Below are 16,611 nucleotides of genomic sequence, written 5' to 3'. Positions count from 1 at the left end.
AACCTGTTTTGTGTAGTATGCTGGATGTACTGTATTTGTATAAGTTGATGCCGGAGCTTTTCTCCCCGGGCCTCCGTTGAAAATGGACCTGGTCCAATCAGAATTTCCCGGTTAACAAATGTAAAATAAATAAATAAATATTACTACCTGTCATAAGCAAGAGTTCCTAACAGTTTTGTCTGACTATTAAAAGATGATTGTTTAAATGGAAACATTTTGTTTTGTAATCAAATTCCTTATATAAATAATATTCTTTCTTCTTTCCAGAAGTTCATATATTCTAATTATTGTATTAAATACCCAATCTTTTAAGTTTTTCCAACAGCATATACAAATGAAGGCTTAGAAATTCACAATTTCACTAGAATGATAGATCTAAAAGAACAAAATAATTTAATTTACTGGCATCAATTTTTAAATGGAACCAAAATACAAACCGTTGAAAACCTGATGTCATGATACAATCACAATTCTAATAATTGGTTAATACTACAAATATGTAGATATTTTGTAAACTCAAAAATAAATAAGATATTTAACTTGGATAATAAATCTTTCTCACAAATATTGGACTTCCTAATTAATATTAATAATAAAGCAATGGCAAATAAGCCTTACTTATCACAGATTTATAACATTTTTAAGATTAGACTTCACTTAGATAATACTTTTTGGAATTATTCCACAAAAAATTAATGACGGAAATTTTACTGATGAAGATTAAAAAAAAAACATCTGAAAGTCAATAGAAATAACGACATCCTCTTTATATTGGACAAATTTCATCATGAAATTCTTTCACTGAGCATTTATTGCACCTAACAAGGTTACAATTATGTATAAATCAAGCAGAATCAACTGCTGGAAATGCAATTTTGAGGTAACAGCTGACTGGGTACATATGGTATATGAATGTGAGGTCATCTCCCCTTTTTTGGAATGAAATTAATACTTTTATTCAAGCATTGTGGTCAAATAGATTTCCATGTCACTGATTTTATTTAATGTTCCGATCCCTGAAATAATTCCAAGGACTCAAGTGCCTCTTCTTTGGTCTATACTAACAATAGTTAGGAAAATAATAACCAAGAACTGGAAGAGTAAAACTGCTCCCTATTGTACTAAATTTCTTAATATGCAAACATAGTATGTAGCAGAGAGCTGCATACGATTAGGATGAGAACAAGTCATGGCTAAAACTTAAAGATTTGCTTGAAAAATATTAATTGTTGTTAATTTGTATTACAATGATATATTATACAGCTGTGAATGTATGTAAATAGTTGTTTTATTTTACTTTGTTCTTTGATATTAAAATAGAACAAATATTTTTTTTAAAGCAATTACTAGAATGTGGAAATCAAAATCTACACCAGCTGTCTCTGAAGTATTGAATATTGTGCAAGAGAAAAAAAAAGAACTGGAAATGGGATCCTTAGAAAAGGGAAATAAGAACTTGCATAGAAATAAATGGAATTAATGAGTACAATGCATGCAAAATAATGTTCAAAAAGGAGGAGTGATGTTTAAGAAAAGGCAGGAAGTGGGCATTTTATGTAATGGACTAAATGAGAGCTGTAAAGAAAAAAACATATGTGTAATGTATAATGAATGTAACTGAAAAATGTTAATATGGCTTGTTTAATAATGTTTGTATGCCTGTGTCTTAAATGCTAATTTAATAAAGGTGTTTAAAAACAAATAGCAAATATGAGGTACAAGACTTATCAGAAATGATGCCAAAGAACCCAGAAAATGGAACTGAGGATAACATGGGGAATTCCAAAGTGAATAAGGAAGGATTTGGTACTGATGTAGTGAAGCAGCCGCATGTGTTACAAACAGGCAATAGCCTCTGTTTCAAGGAAGGTCAAACCACAAAATTTGTGGACAAAGAAAAATAAGACATAAGAATTAGTATAAATTTATTTTTTCCTTGGCTACTATTTTGGAAGTTCTGGTTCATCTTTTGCTACACAGTATGGCATCACCGCGCATTACAATGACACCTCATTTCCACATCCCTTTTTAGCAGCATAAACCAGTTTAACCCCCACCATGGGTTGACAGCGATTTGAACATGAAGTGAGGAAAATGTGGGTCCAAGCAGTTGCAATATTTGCTTGCAAAGACAGCGTTTGCAACTTATTGTTATGCTTCCTATTGCCTCCATGCTGACATCATAACTGTAGGTCCACCTCTAACTGATCTATGACAGTGACTCTGTCCATGCCCCAGAGCAGGACCATACCAGATCTGGCAACCATCCTGAAACACTGGTTTCTGCTCCAGCCTCAGCAATAGTTCTGCCTACATAATATTACCATCCCTTCAGTCAACCCCCACCCCAGAAAGAGGCAAATAGTCAAACCCTTATCATCCTTCTATGCCACAGAGGTGGGTAGAAGTTGAATTATTTGCATCCAGCTGATGTTGCTGGCATAAAAGGGCCTGCTGACATTCACGTGTATAAGATATTCATGTTAGACACAACTCTCTGACTCCCATATGGAAAAGGTATGAGGGCATATAATTTGGGACAGAAACACAGGATAAGATATACAGCTGGAATGATAATGACAACCTTCAAAGAAGTTGTTAATGTCAGTCAAAAATGCATCTCTATAAGTATGGTGTGCACCTTCAAAAGGAAGCCCAAATGGAATAATACCCAAGCACTTATTGTGGTTAGATGGTCAGAAGAACTTTCAAAAGATTCCCCAACATGTAATTCAGAATCTCTTCATCACCTTTTGACCATCAGGATTATTTTGTATTGGTTTGGCTGATCTTTGTTACTTCAGTTATTCCCTATTTAAAAGCTACCTCCAAGTTGGCCACGAAAAAAATGACCATTTTTGATATATAGGACAGGACTTAGCTACTACTGACTCTAGAGTGTTGGTACACCAAGAGAGCCCCATAAAAAACCTTTCTAGTGTCATGGAACCATCTAGGGCAGTGCAGCAAGAAAACAGGGTAAATTCTGCTACGTCATGTTTGTCATCCAACACAGACCATGCCACTGTACAGACTATTTATGAAATAATAAGACTTTTCAGAAAATCCATTCTGTAAAAGTAGTTCAAAAAATTCCACCCCTAGGGAAGGATGAAGCTACTTGCCTTCATTGATTTTTCACATGGAAGCCTATCTGATGGTAGCACTCAATGGTGACAGTTGATTGTTTTGATAAGAGAACAAGGGACATTCACACTGTTTTGCTGATAGTTGAAAAGAATTAAGACAGTTGTAAACAGTACCTTGCAGGAGAAACACTTACCATGTCAGACAGTCGTGGTAATGCATCTTTTTTAACTACACTCTATTTTGAACTTACACCTGGTGATCCAAGGTATGCCACCCTTCAGTCTGTTTCCCATATAATTATCCTTCATTTAGGACAATTAATTCGGCAAACTTTGTCACCCCAAAAGGCTTTACTTGGAAATCAGTGAAATAAAATAACTCATTCAAATGCAGAGAATTCACAGTATCTTGTAATCAACTACAAAAAGCAAGTGGCAGACTGCCTTACTAAAAAGGGAGTTTCCACTTTTTGCCTACTAATAGCACCAGATGAGGGAAAGTGCACAATATGGCTATTACATTTCTATGCATATTTAACTTATATATTTTCCCCCTTTATGGGGGATTGTTAACTCTGCAATTTCTTCCTCTGGGAATTTTACTGCAGTACATTTTTTGAGAGATTTTTTTGCAGCATGTTTCTACTTTCTCTGTGACAGTATACCACAGTGTTTATAGTTTATAGCAGACTATGTCCTAGCATCTCAGGTTCAGATGAATAATCTCTACATGTCTTGAATCCTAAACAGTTTGTTCCACTTTTTTCATGAAAATGCTGGTTAGTTCTTGCAAATGTTTTTAGAAATGATGAATGCTCATTCATAATGGATGGATGTGTATACTCCGTTACTTCCTGTGCAACAAGTGAAAAACTAAGGCAAAAATTTAGTACAGCTGATAAACCGGAAATACTAGCTAGTGCTTGATAATGAGTCAAGTACCAACAATGAGAAGTCTGCAGTTCACCAAGTAACTACTGCACTATTTCATGGATGTACAGATATTGAAGGAAAGAATGAAAAAAAGTGAAAATATGAAACAAAACTACGGTGGTTTTGTTTACATAAGACATAATCCTTAAATAGTAGCTAGTTTATTACCAGCTGAAATGCTTATGTCACAAATGCAGAGGTGCACATCTGATTTACTTCTATCAGAAGTGTCAGCAAACATCCAAAGAAAGATTTTCATGAATCAACAGTCTAGTAATTATCCATGAACCTATTAAACAGTAGGCTGGCAAACAAATTTTTTAAAAAAAAAACTGACAAAACAGCAAAATAAAAAATTCTGGACCAGGAGATGAAGTCTATCTGCAGACTTTGGTTACAGTCCTAAGTGAATCCCTGGAGTACATGAGAATTGTTTAGAACCTGTTCCATATACAGTGGTAATTGGTCATGGTTTGCTTATGTGGTGGCGTGCTAATTAATTCAGAGAACAATTTGAAGACTAAATCAGTTTGTGAACTTGAAAAAGGCACAGAAAATTCACTGAACATAAATTGTGGCTTTCAACAGAAGATACTGTCTTGAATTGGGAGGCATTTTAAAGGGACAGAAACATTAAAACTGATCAAAATATACTTGAAGAAATGTGGAGTGCAGCAATCAAAATTTAAATCTGACAGAATAAAACCAAGCAGCTCTGGCACAGAAGCATCACTACAAGATATATTTTGAAAGCAGGGATCCTCCATCCATCCACAACCCCTTTTTCCCCATTGTTTGCACATGGGATTCGGGTGTCACTGCAACAGTGACAATCATCTATAGCCAAGGTTTACACCTCTGAGTGACTAGCCCTGCCACGGTTGTTCTTCCACACCACAAACTCATGTGCATGCTCAAACCTATGGTGAATGTAGAGTGTCCAATGCACCTATTGCATGTCTTTTGGATCATGGGATGAAACTGGAGCACCTGGATGAGTAGAAGATCCTGATAACCCCAAACCTGACATCAAAGTTGCAAGTAAATATAAATCAATAGAATGCAAAACAGCACAGAGAGGAGCATCAACAACAGAAGAGATGCAGGGCACAACTGTACAAATTAGTTTACAATTTGATTTCTTTGTAATGTATTTCATTCTAGAGGCCACAGTTCTAGAATGACATAAAGTTGAAAGACTGTACAATAAGGTATCAACTGATATGATTTGAAGGTTAGCAGAAGAGCTGAAAAAGCTGTATCCATCAAACTAGAAGTTAATTCTCATAACCCTGACTTAACATACCTTTTTGAATCTAACCAAATAATTTAACATCCCAAAGTTTCCAGGTTATAGATGAGACTGGGTATCACTGCCTATTGGGTCTTTCTGGTTCAAAAGTATAAATAACAATAATACTTATACATAAAAATGTAACAGTATAATGTCTGCAGCAAATCCTCCAGGAAGTAAGGTCTAATGACATTGCTAGATACACTGAAAAGCATACAAGTCATGTGGAAGAGGGAAACACATACTTTTCACATACTTAAATGTTAGATACAATAGAACAAAGAAATGGTGTTCTTTCCCCCAAAAATGAAATTCTGAAGCACTAACACATGATATGAGTTTGAAGCAGAAACTGTGAACAAATGCTTCTTCACAGGAAGCAAAAAATAAATAAATAAATAGACGGGTACATAGATCATCCATTACCAGTAGTAACCGGATCAAAACTAGTAACAGAATTATCACATAAACTGTGAAGTTTTCTGACAGGTGAAGAATTCTTATTAAATGATTTTTGTGCTTTAACTTTACATTTTTTGGTTTCCACTACCTGCCAACCATAAGCATCTCACAACAAAAACAGTCTATTCATTCCCACGAGAGGGAGCTGTCTACATCCCACTCATTCCCATGAGGCAAAAGACGAATGCAAGGCTGTCACCCAGGCATCTATCATGGATTTTTTGTCATACTTTACCCACATTTTTAGTTCTGTACATGCGTATACCATCTAAGGGGAAGGCATGCAATGTGCTTGCAGTATAAGTATTGAATCCTGTGAGCACAACTTAGTCAAAGCCCTGAACCCCCCCCCCCCACAAATAGTACAGTCCCATGATCCTACTATCCACCAACTATGGAGGTGTGCCCAGGCAGAAAGAAGGCAGAATACCTACCCTACTCCCCCCTCAAGGATGTGATAGCTGACACAAGCCCCCACTCCCCTGCCTGGCTCCTCAAGCGCCCAAGATGCTAAATGATAAAAGAAAACACTCAAAACTGCTAAAGGTAACCAAATGGAAAAATGTAAAGAGTAAGTAAAGTCCTTGGTTACCACCACGGTCTAATAGGTAGAACTGCTAAAACAAACTTTAATATAAATGAATAAAATAATTCTTAAATATATTCTTAAACATCAGGTTGAGAGCTGCTAAAACAGTTCTAATAAGCGCTTTCGGCTAAAATACCCTCATCAGATCTGATGAAGGCATTTTAGCTGAAAGCGCTTATCAAACTCTTTTAGCAGCTCTCTACCTGATTTTTAAGAACATATTTAAAAATTATTTTATTCATTTATATTAAAGATTGTTTTAGGAGTTCTACCCATTGGAGCGTGGTGGTAACCAAGGACTTTACTTACAAGATGCTAAATGAAGTAGGTTGTCTGGGTTGCAATCAGAGCTCCATTCCATTACCCCATAAGAGTCAGGTTAAACAATTTTGCTGTTCTAGTAACTTATGTAGACAGTGTGAGCATCATACAAAATCATGAAACAGAAAGAAGCGGACAGTCCAGTGAAAACCAGAACATGCATTTTGATACAGCATTACCACTGCTTTTTATTGTTCTATGTATAATAAACAGCACAAAGTTAACAACTTTCCTTACCCTGGCCATCCCTCAAAAGTGGAGACAGTAAATAAAGCCATCATGGCATTCAAGACGTTGTCAAAATGGAAATCACTATTCTCCCACTTGCGTGTTGATTTCATTGGTTGGTTGACATCACCATCTTTGTAAGAAATAAAAGTTCCCCTGTGGATGACAAAGGAATAAAATAACCACTTACATGAATATTATTAACTGCACAGTACATTTCCTTTTGTAATTCAAACATCAACCAGGACAAGTTTCTAACTAGTGAGTAACTGCAGGGTTATGCTGAACTGTATTTATTTATTTTGCAATTGATTGTGAATAAAGATCCCACTAAACAAAAATGTTTCCAGGATATTATCTATTTCAGAAAATTACTGTATTTCTAAGCAAGTGCTGTTGGAATACAACATTTTAATTCACTGTACATAAAATTATTCAGCTTCATTAAAAGGGCAGTGAACAAGCACAAAGATGTGCACAAGTATTATACCCTCACCATGCCCACCCCTATTTTCATCCCATAGCTCTGAATAATCTTCATATGAAATCTAGTTTAGGGACAAAAGATTACTTGGTGCTGTGCTCCACACATCCATGAGGTGAAGGATATTTAAACAAGTGTTTGTAAATATCCCCAAGCTGTCTCTCACACTGTCCAGAGATATCCTTACAGCCGAGTCATTAGTATTACACATCACATTGGTATTGCTGTGCTAGAAGACCAGACTCATAATAAGAACTTATTGTTCACTTACTTGCATTCTACTTCTGTTTGCTTGGACTCATCTGTGCATTTATACAGCTTGCCCTGAAAGAGGGAATGTAGAGGTAGTTTATTTCTTTATTAGATTTCTTATTTAAAAAAAAAACCTTTATTGATCTTGAAAACTTTACAATACAAAACATAAAATATAAAGCACTTTACATAATCTAAATCTACTACGAATTAAAATATCAGTTTTCTTTCTTTAGTTAGTTTGCATTTGCAGTTGTCTCAAACATTCATTGTGATATCATATTCTTCTTATTCCAGTAATATTAATATACACAGAATGATACACTGCATATAACGCCTTAGTAGAGTATCCTTCTTTACATACAGTACAGACCTCTGACACTCATATCTACAAATGTATATGGTCATACTGTGTAAATCGTTCCTATTACTGTACAGATAGATTCATCTTATCAATAGAGATAGAAAACCATTTTACCTACACTTTATCTTCATTTTTCCTCATATGCTGTATACCTATTCATGCTGAGTGTGCTACTATACCTTATTTTGGTTCCCCTTCACAAGCTCGAGTTACTGAAAGCTCGAAAATCATAATCCCGAGCCCAGAATCTCGAATTTCAGTAACTCGAAATTGTGAAGGGGAGACGAGCAAAAAAAAAAAGGAAGTTTACTTACATGCATGCAGGGGGCCGAGTCCCCCTGCACTTTCCCTGCTTAAATATACCAGCTCCATGACCGCACTATAGCAGAGGAATGGAAATTCTCCCGTTGTGCGCTTCTGTATACAGCACGGAACAGGAGATTTCCCTCATTCCCGTTGTAGTGCGATCTCGGAGTTGGTATATTTAAGTAGGGTGTAGTGCAGGGGCTTGCCCCCCTGCAAAAACATTGTAAAGACATTTTTGAATGTCTTCTATATCTGCTTTAGAATTTCGAGTTGCTGAAAACTCGAGATTCTGGACTCGAGCTTATGAATTTAGAGCTTTCAGCAATTCAAGATTCTAAAGGGGAACCCTTATTTTAGATATTCAACTTCCTCATAGGTACGTAAGAAGCTACTGATCTGTGAGAATTTTGAGACTATCCCTGCATTTCCCATGAAGTTTTTAGCTTTTGTAATTTAAGTATGACTAAACCAGAGCAAGACATAATATTTACATGTTACCCCTATCCTTAAGGGGCAAGGGTGCTAAACCAGGGCTGAAACTGCAGTTTCCTATCCATTCATTCTTTACGTGGATGGGGAAGACAATTCAAAGAAGTGGTATTCTCTGTGATACAGACCCATCCCCCCAACATGTTCTCTTATGTTGCAAAAGAGAATAAGACCTCTTGAGCAGGTGTTTATTCCACCTCTGGGCTGACGTGCAGATGTGCAGGGTGTGAGGTAGATATTGTCCCTTAAAAGCCTATATGATACTGAAAAGAGGGATAAAGCTTTGAGACAGTCAGTGTAGTTTTTTTTTGTTTAGGCCCTTGACTGTTCAAGTTGTGTGTAATTCTTTGGAGAGGCACATACTGAAGGGAGCACGATATTCAATGATTGACTTAATAAGTGCCAAATATAGTAGAATTATCACATCCCTAGACCTAGATGCCATACCCTTACTAATATGCTGTGTAGTGAAATGGGACTTTTGTGGATACACGGTGACTGAAGGACAGTTTGTTGTGTTGTCAATGTGATAGCTACAGTGGTCATTATCATTGCTAAAGGAGACTAATACATTTTTTGGCATTTAGTTTTAGTCCATGGTTATTACATCAGCTGTTGGTTTGGGAAAGGCCCTCTTGGAGGATCTTGGTATCCTCTGGAGTGTTTATGATTCTACAGGGACAGATTCTATTGAAAATGAAGATACACATTCTACAGTTGATACAAGCAATAAAACTGCATGATCATTTTCTACAAAGAGCAGTACCACCACTTTAGGAAAACCGGAAAAGGTGATCCCAACCTAGAAAGTGACATGGCCACCCTACATACTTTACAACAACTCATGGGCAAATAAAACTGGGACAACTGACTGATTTAATACATATTTCTTCATGTGACTTAATTCTGATAATAAATTATTGTTAAATAATGGCTTGAATTTTATTCCAACCTGTCCTTGCACTGAATTTCAGCTTGGTCTAGATTTAAAAGCTTTTTGCCACAGAATTAATTTAGAATTATTTTTTAAGAACCACCCTACTACACAGTTACCATTTCAATCCTCTTTACCATAGATGTGTTGCTGCATTGGAAATAACTGTCATTAAAGAGTTACATTTTGTAAGATTTGTAAGACAAGACACACACCATGCCAAGTTAGACAGAACTTAAATAATGGAGAACAAATAGCACTGAAAAAATATCAGACAATAAAGAGATTGTTATTGATGGTGCCGACAAATGTGGGGCAATTGCAATATGGGATACATCTGCTTATAAGTAGGAATCCTATCCCCAGTTACTTGATGTGACATGTTATCAGAAAATGGTATTACATCTTGCCTTAAAATTTATGGGAGATGTTAGACAATTTTTGTGGCTGGCCATTTAAGAGGGTATTACTTCCAAGAAGACAGAACTGGAATTAATGTTACAGCATCCACTGATTCAGCTTTACATATGCTGCCAAAAATTCACAAAGAACCCAATAAAAGTTTGGGTAGACCAATAGTATGGGGACATGATTCACTTACACAGCCGTTATTCAAATTTTTGACACAGTATTTAAAATCATTACTTCAGTAAATTAAATATAGAATACAGGACACAACAGTGTTTTTACAGCTTATGGAAGAGCTACTAATGGAATCACATTAATACATGCGTACTCTGGATGTCACATCATTATATACAAATACGCCACTCTGGGCAGGTTTATTGACACTAGAATTTTGGTTATATATAGCCCTGGTTTTAACACATTTTATTATGCGTCACAGAACACGTTTTAACTAAAACATGTTTTATTTTGATGACAGCATAATGTTTTTTACAGATCAAAGCTACAGCAATAGTTATGCTGATTGATGTTTTTAGGGCATATTTGGAGGAACTACTCATATATGACACCATTTACAACATCTATAGCTATTCTATGGACATATGGCTGGTATGGATATCAGATATTATTGATTTATGAGAATTCACAGAACACTTTAATGACAAGTAGAGCATACAATTCAGATTTCAATGTCACCATATAAGTATTTCTTTTTGGATATGACAGTTACTAAGAAAGCTAAGAATGTAGATGGTGTGATATACATTATTCAGAAAGCTGTTTCATAACATTTTTTGTTAGAAGCAACAAGTTTGCACCCTACTTATGTTAAAAATAATACCTCCAATCTCAATTTTTCGGGGATAAAAGACTTTGTTCTTTGAACACTAATTAAGCCATTGTTTCAAAAGATTTAAAAAAAAAAGATGTTTGCAAAGGGGCTACAGATAAGAAATTATTAGAACAGCTAGTGAATTATCTGATAAAAATCTAGGAAGTAACTCCAGTATACCAAAAAAAAAATATATATGTATAGTCCAAGTCTGTATCCAAAATAATATTCATTACCACTTTTGAAAGCAGTTCAACTCCTTATACATAAGTACTGGAATATATTGATGGCAGAATAAGAATTTCTAGATATTTCAATATCAGTGCAAATTTACATATAGAAGATCAAAGGCAGTTGGACAAATGCTTGATCACTATAAGAAACTACAGGATTTTACACCTTCTTTACATCAGATTAGTTTACAGGGACATGTCATTAGGGGTTGTTTACCATGTGGACATTGTGCTGCTAGTCAAGTATGTAGTAAGATACAAATTTTTTCTTTGTCCAACCTTGTTACTTGTACTTGCTCCATATTTCATGTGAGGTAACATCTAGATTTTTAAAACATGAATTTTAGTGCATCTTAGTGACATACAATGCAAAAAACAGACTGATTCTTTGTATAGATGTTTTAAAATAGCCTAACACATAATTTAGAAATTTACTAGAATAAGTAGATAATATATAGAAAAAAATCCCAAATAAATTAGATTGGCAATTGATTTTGGATGCAAAAGAAAAACAATGGATTGTTAAAATTATGTGGTGTTCAAACAAAGTTTGAATGGACATTTATAATGTGGTTATTTATTATTTATTAGCAATATTGTATTTATTTAATTGGCAATTTACTTTTTCCATCATTTATGGATGATTTATTTAATATAATTATTGTATTTATCACTTTTATTATTTATTTGTATTTGCCACTTTAGAATGATGTCATTACCAAACATTATTAAAATGTGGAATTCTGGTTTTGGCCAGCTAGATACTCATGAAGGCACTTGTGCTGAAACCAGTTTATTTGTTAAGCCATTGACCTAAAGTATAGAAAGTTTTCTGCAGTTTAGCATATTGCCTTGGTGTTTACTGAATGTGCTGAATTAACTGACAGTTTATGATAGGACCAAGTTTAAAGTAATCTGCAAATCTGATCAACCATAAACCCTTTACATTAGTTTTGACCTCTGAGAAGTAAATGCCAAAGAGGTGTGGCCCAAGGACTGAACACTGGGATATAACACTAAAGACAAGTTTAATTTTGTGGGTTCTATTTATGAGGCAGTTTGCTATCCACAGAATTATGTAGACCTGGGAGAGTTTATCAACAATACCCAAGTATGGGATGGTATTGAACATCTTTGTGAGATCTATATATGTGGTGTGTACTGATTTTCCCTCATCTATTGCTTTAGTAATCTTCTCAAAGAAGTTGATGAGGTTAAGCAGACAGGATCTACCCTTGATAAAAATAAACTGACATGGGCCAAGAGTTTGTAGGTTATGTATGTCCTTATTTATCAGTTCCATAATGATGCTCTCCATTATTTAACTATTTTATTTTTTTTTATTTTACATTTGTTAACCGGGCTAGTCCAACTGGATACATGTCCATTTTCAGTGGAGGCCCGAGGAGAAAAGCTCCGCTATCTACTACACAGTAAATACAAAATACACAATGGATATAAATCACAAATAAGCAAGGCAAAAAACAACAATTTCAGGAAGTTACAAAAAAAAGGGGGATAGAGAGACAAGGAAGTTATTTAAGTACAGATATGGGAAAAAAAAGGGAGAGAAGAATTAAGTTGTTTAAAAAAATTTAACAAAAGTGTTACTAGAGAAGTATGGTATATAGTTGAGATAGTCATATCTCAAGTTGAAAGGAAGAAATAAATTGAAAAGATAGATTTGGGAGAAAGTATAAGGGATATAGGAGGAGAATAGGAGGTCGAAGAGGAACTAGATCAACTAGGATTGATGCAAGAGCAAAGCCAGTGTTTAGTAAGAAAGAGTTTCAGTTTGGTCTTAAATAGTGTAATGGAAGTCAGGGATATAAGGTCTGGAGGAAGTTGATTCCAGATTTTACCGACTGAGTTGGAAAATATGGAGTCACCTGCTGTATTCTTTGAAAGAGAAGTTTGAATCAGTATTTTATTAGAAGAGCGTAGGGTTTTTAAGTTGTTGTAGGGTTTTATAAGGGTGGCGAGCATGGGTATATTTTCAGGGTGGTAAAGGGCTTTGTGGGCAATTGTAAGCTGATAGTACTGAATTAGGTGGGGTAATTCCAGCCATCCTAGGTTAGAGAGGTTCAGACAGTGATGTGTTTTATATGGAGAGGCAGTGGCAAATCTGGCAATGTTGTTGTAGGCTGTTGCAAGCTTATTAATGTTATGCTTAGATAGATTAGTATAAATGGGGGAAGCATATAGTAAAGTAGAGATAAGATGTGTTCTTGCTATGGTAGTTCTTGCTTCAGGTGTTAGGAAAGTTCTGATTCTGTAGAGAGAACCTAACTTTCTATTAGTTGCTTTTATGATGGAGTTGATGTGAAAATCAAATTTTAGTAGGTTGTCAATAGTAATACCTAATAGTTTGGTTGTTTGGTCAGGAGAGATAAGGGTGCCATTGTTAGAAGTAATTGTGAAATTAATAGAGGGAGACAGGTGTGTGGGTAAGAAGAGGAGAAGTTTAGTTTTCTTAGGGTTTAAGAGAAGACAGTGGTTGGAGAACCATTGCTCAATAGTAGTGAATGTCTTTTGGGTAAGGTAGTGAAGGTCAGCTTGGTTTGTGGCAGAGCAAATGATGGTGGTGTCATCAGCATACTGAATACAAGTAGTTAGGGGGGTGGCAAGATGCAAGTCATTAATAAAGATGGAAAATAAAAGAGGACCTAAGATGGAGCCCTGAGGGACACCTAAAGTGGTGGGGAGAAGTTCAGAAAGATTGTTGTTCCATAAAACAGCTTGTTTCCGGTTTTGAAGATAGGAAGTGAACCAGCTTAAGGAAGATTATCAAGAGAGAGCGATTTTAAGCGATGTAGGAGGAGTTGGTGATTCACCATATCAAAGGCTTTAGACAGGTCTACAAAGAATGCTGATGAAAGAAGATTGCTATTCCGGTTAATATTAATGGAGTCAATGAAGGATAATAAGGCTGTGGTCGTGCTATGGTAAGGACAAAAGCCATGTTGGCAGTTAGCGAGGAGATTATTAGATAGGAGGTGATTTAGTATCTGTTTGTGGATGCATTTCTCCATTATTTTTGCAATAGGAGATAGCAGTGCTATAGGGCGGTAGTTAGAGTACTCGAATGAATCACCCCCTTTGAAGAGGGGGATGATGTGTGAGATTTTCCAGAGTGAAGGTATAGTACTTTCTTTTATGGTTCTGTTTATTAGTATAGAGATAGGGTAGGCAATAGCTTTGGCACCTAGCTGGAGATATTCGGCTGGCAGATTGTCGGCTGAGGGGGTAGAAGCTTTAAGTTTTTGAAGTAAATTAAGAATAAAGGAGGTAGGTATGGGTTTAAGTTGCATAAGTGGAGGAGTGAAGCTTGGGCTACCTAATAAAGAGGGGTCAGGGCTTTGTTGGTTGGCCAGTTTAAGTATTGTAGATGTAAAGAAGTTATTAAAAGCATTAGCTGTTTGTAAGGGAGAGTCAGGGCAGGAGCCAAGTGGATTGGGAGTTTCAACTTTTCCGGGGAAAGAAGTGTGTTAATAGATCTCCAAAATTTATGTGGATGGTGGTGGGAGGATTGCTGTAGCTGGGTGTAAAAGTTCTTTTTATCTTTTATGATAGCTAACTTTGTCATGTTCCTTTTTTGTTTGTAGCTAAGGTGATCAACGGGGTCTTTGGAGGTTCGCCACTGAGTCCAGGCCTTATTCCTATTAAGGATTAGTTGTTTTGTGTTGGTTGTAAGCCATTGGGCTGTATTATATTTCATGCGAATAGATCGCATGGGGGCATGTTGATCTAAAATAGTAAGAAAGGTTTTATTAAAGTGGTTAACAGCGTCTTCAATTGGGAGAGATTTATGCTTAAAGATGAGGTTGGCCTGACTTATGGGTCTATAATTACCAAGATTAGTTGATGCCCGACCATTATGCAGGGACAGGACTGTTGCGGTCCTCCATTTGTACAGCACAAAGCCTACTTTGAGACTGATACTGAAAAGCCTCTGTAGTGGGACTGACATGTCCTGTTTAAGGCTGGTCGGTAGGCAGCCTTTTATGTTTTCCAGACCCGTAGTAGCAGTGCTCCTGGCCTTGGAAAGTGCTTTGAAAACTTGTTCTTTTTTTTTTTCAAACACCTTTATTGAAGTATAACTTGTGACATAGGCAAATTTACATTCATATAAAAGTAATTACACTATAATTAACATAACATACATTTTACTTCATATATATTGCTATATCCTAAGCAACATTACAAAAATTATTCAATTTCTGCCTTTTTTTAAAACAAAAAAAAATGTTATTAAGCCATCACTTACTGCATAAGCTACATGACTTGGTGAAGATCATTTATGAAGATGGAAAAAAGAAGGGGACCAAGTATAGAGCCCTGAGGAACACCAATGGTATTAGGGAGCAGGTCAGATAGTCTGCTTTGCCACTGGACAGCTTGTTGCCTACCAGAGAGGTAAGCATTGAACCAGCTTAGGGCTAGGTTGTCCAGATGTAGGCTTTCCAGGGTATTGAGTAGAAGCTGGTGATTAACCATATCGAAGGCTATCGATAGATCAAGAAAGAGGGCGGAGGATATTAGTTTATTATTACGGTTATTATTGATGGAGTCAACAAAAGAGAGGAGGGCAGTGGTTGTACTGTGGTGGGGGCGAAAGCCGTGCTGGGAATTAGACAAGAGACTATTAAGGGTTAGGTAGTGTAGGAGTTGTTTGTGAACACATCTTTCCATAATTTTAGCTATTGGAGACAGTATTGCTATTGGTCTGTAGTTGGATGTTTCAGTGGAGGTACCTCCTTTATGAAGAGGGATGATGTATGAAATCTTCCAAATAGAGGGAATGGTAGCTTCAGTTATAGTTCTGTTGATCAGGATTGATATCGGATAGGCGATTGCGCCAAAATATGATATTTTGTTTTATGAATACAGAGACACTGTCGCTTTTAGTGCCTTCATCTAGTGATGTGGGCCTGAACACAAGGTAGGTGTTAAAACCCTATACTGATGGGGATGTTCTCAGTGAGTATCAAACAAGGTCTCCATAACACAGTATATATATCAATGCATTTCACAGTAAGCTGTGTCTGTAGGGAATGACGTTTCTTTTTTTTAAGAAGCTCCTGGAATTGAGCAAGAATACCTTTATGTATTTCAGATTTTGTTTTGTTAAGTCAGAAGCTCTGAAAGAATGACATTGCCTTGTGCCCCCATTTTTGCTAATATGGTGATGTTAGAGTGGGAAAATAATTATTTGTTTAAAAGTAAATATTATCAATTTATTTCGTATTATACGAGGTTCCTAGACGATATGTTTGTTTTATGGAATGGGCCGCATGAAATGATAGAAGAATTCATAAATTATTTAAATACTACTAGTAATTCTTTTAAATTTACATATAATGTGAGTCAGGAAGAGATTTCATACTTAGATA

The 16,611-nt window shown here is 35.9% G+C and overlaps 1 protein-coding gene across 5 annotated transcripts in view; it reads right to left on the bottom strand.

Moving 5' to 3' along the window:
* Positions 1 to 16,611, bottom strand: part of LOC122815212 (voltage-dependent L-type calcium channel subunit alpha-1C-like) — a 2,602,552-nt gene that overhangs the window by 1,401,032 nt on the left and 1,184,909 nt on the right. For all 5 annotated transcript variants that reach the window (XM_044087523.1, XM_044087521.1, XM_044087522.1 and 2 more), the window contains 2 exons: positions 7,672 to 7,724; positions 6,926 to 7,072 (listed from right to left, as the gene is read on the bottom strand). In XM_044087523.1, coding sequence (XP_043943458.1) covers positions 6,926 to 7,072; positions 7,672 to 7,724 — 200 coding nt within the window. The remainder of the gene's footprint in view (positions 1 to 6,925; positions 7,073 to 7,671; positions 7,725 to 16,611) is intronic.

Source organism: Protopterus annectens, chromosome 11.part0 (assembly GCF_019279795.1).
Source record: "Protopterus annectens isolate FY-2018-M chromosome 11.part0, PAN1.0, whole genome shotgun sequence".
Taxonomy (NCBI): Eukaryota; Metazoa; Chordata; order Ceratodontiformes; family Protopteridae; genus Protopterus; species Protopterus annectens.
The sequence above is the reverse complement of the archived record's forward strand: the minus strand, read 5'-3'. Positions and strand labels throughout refer to the sequence as shown.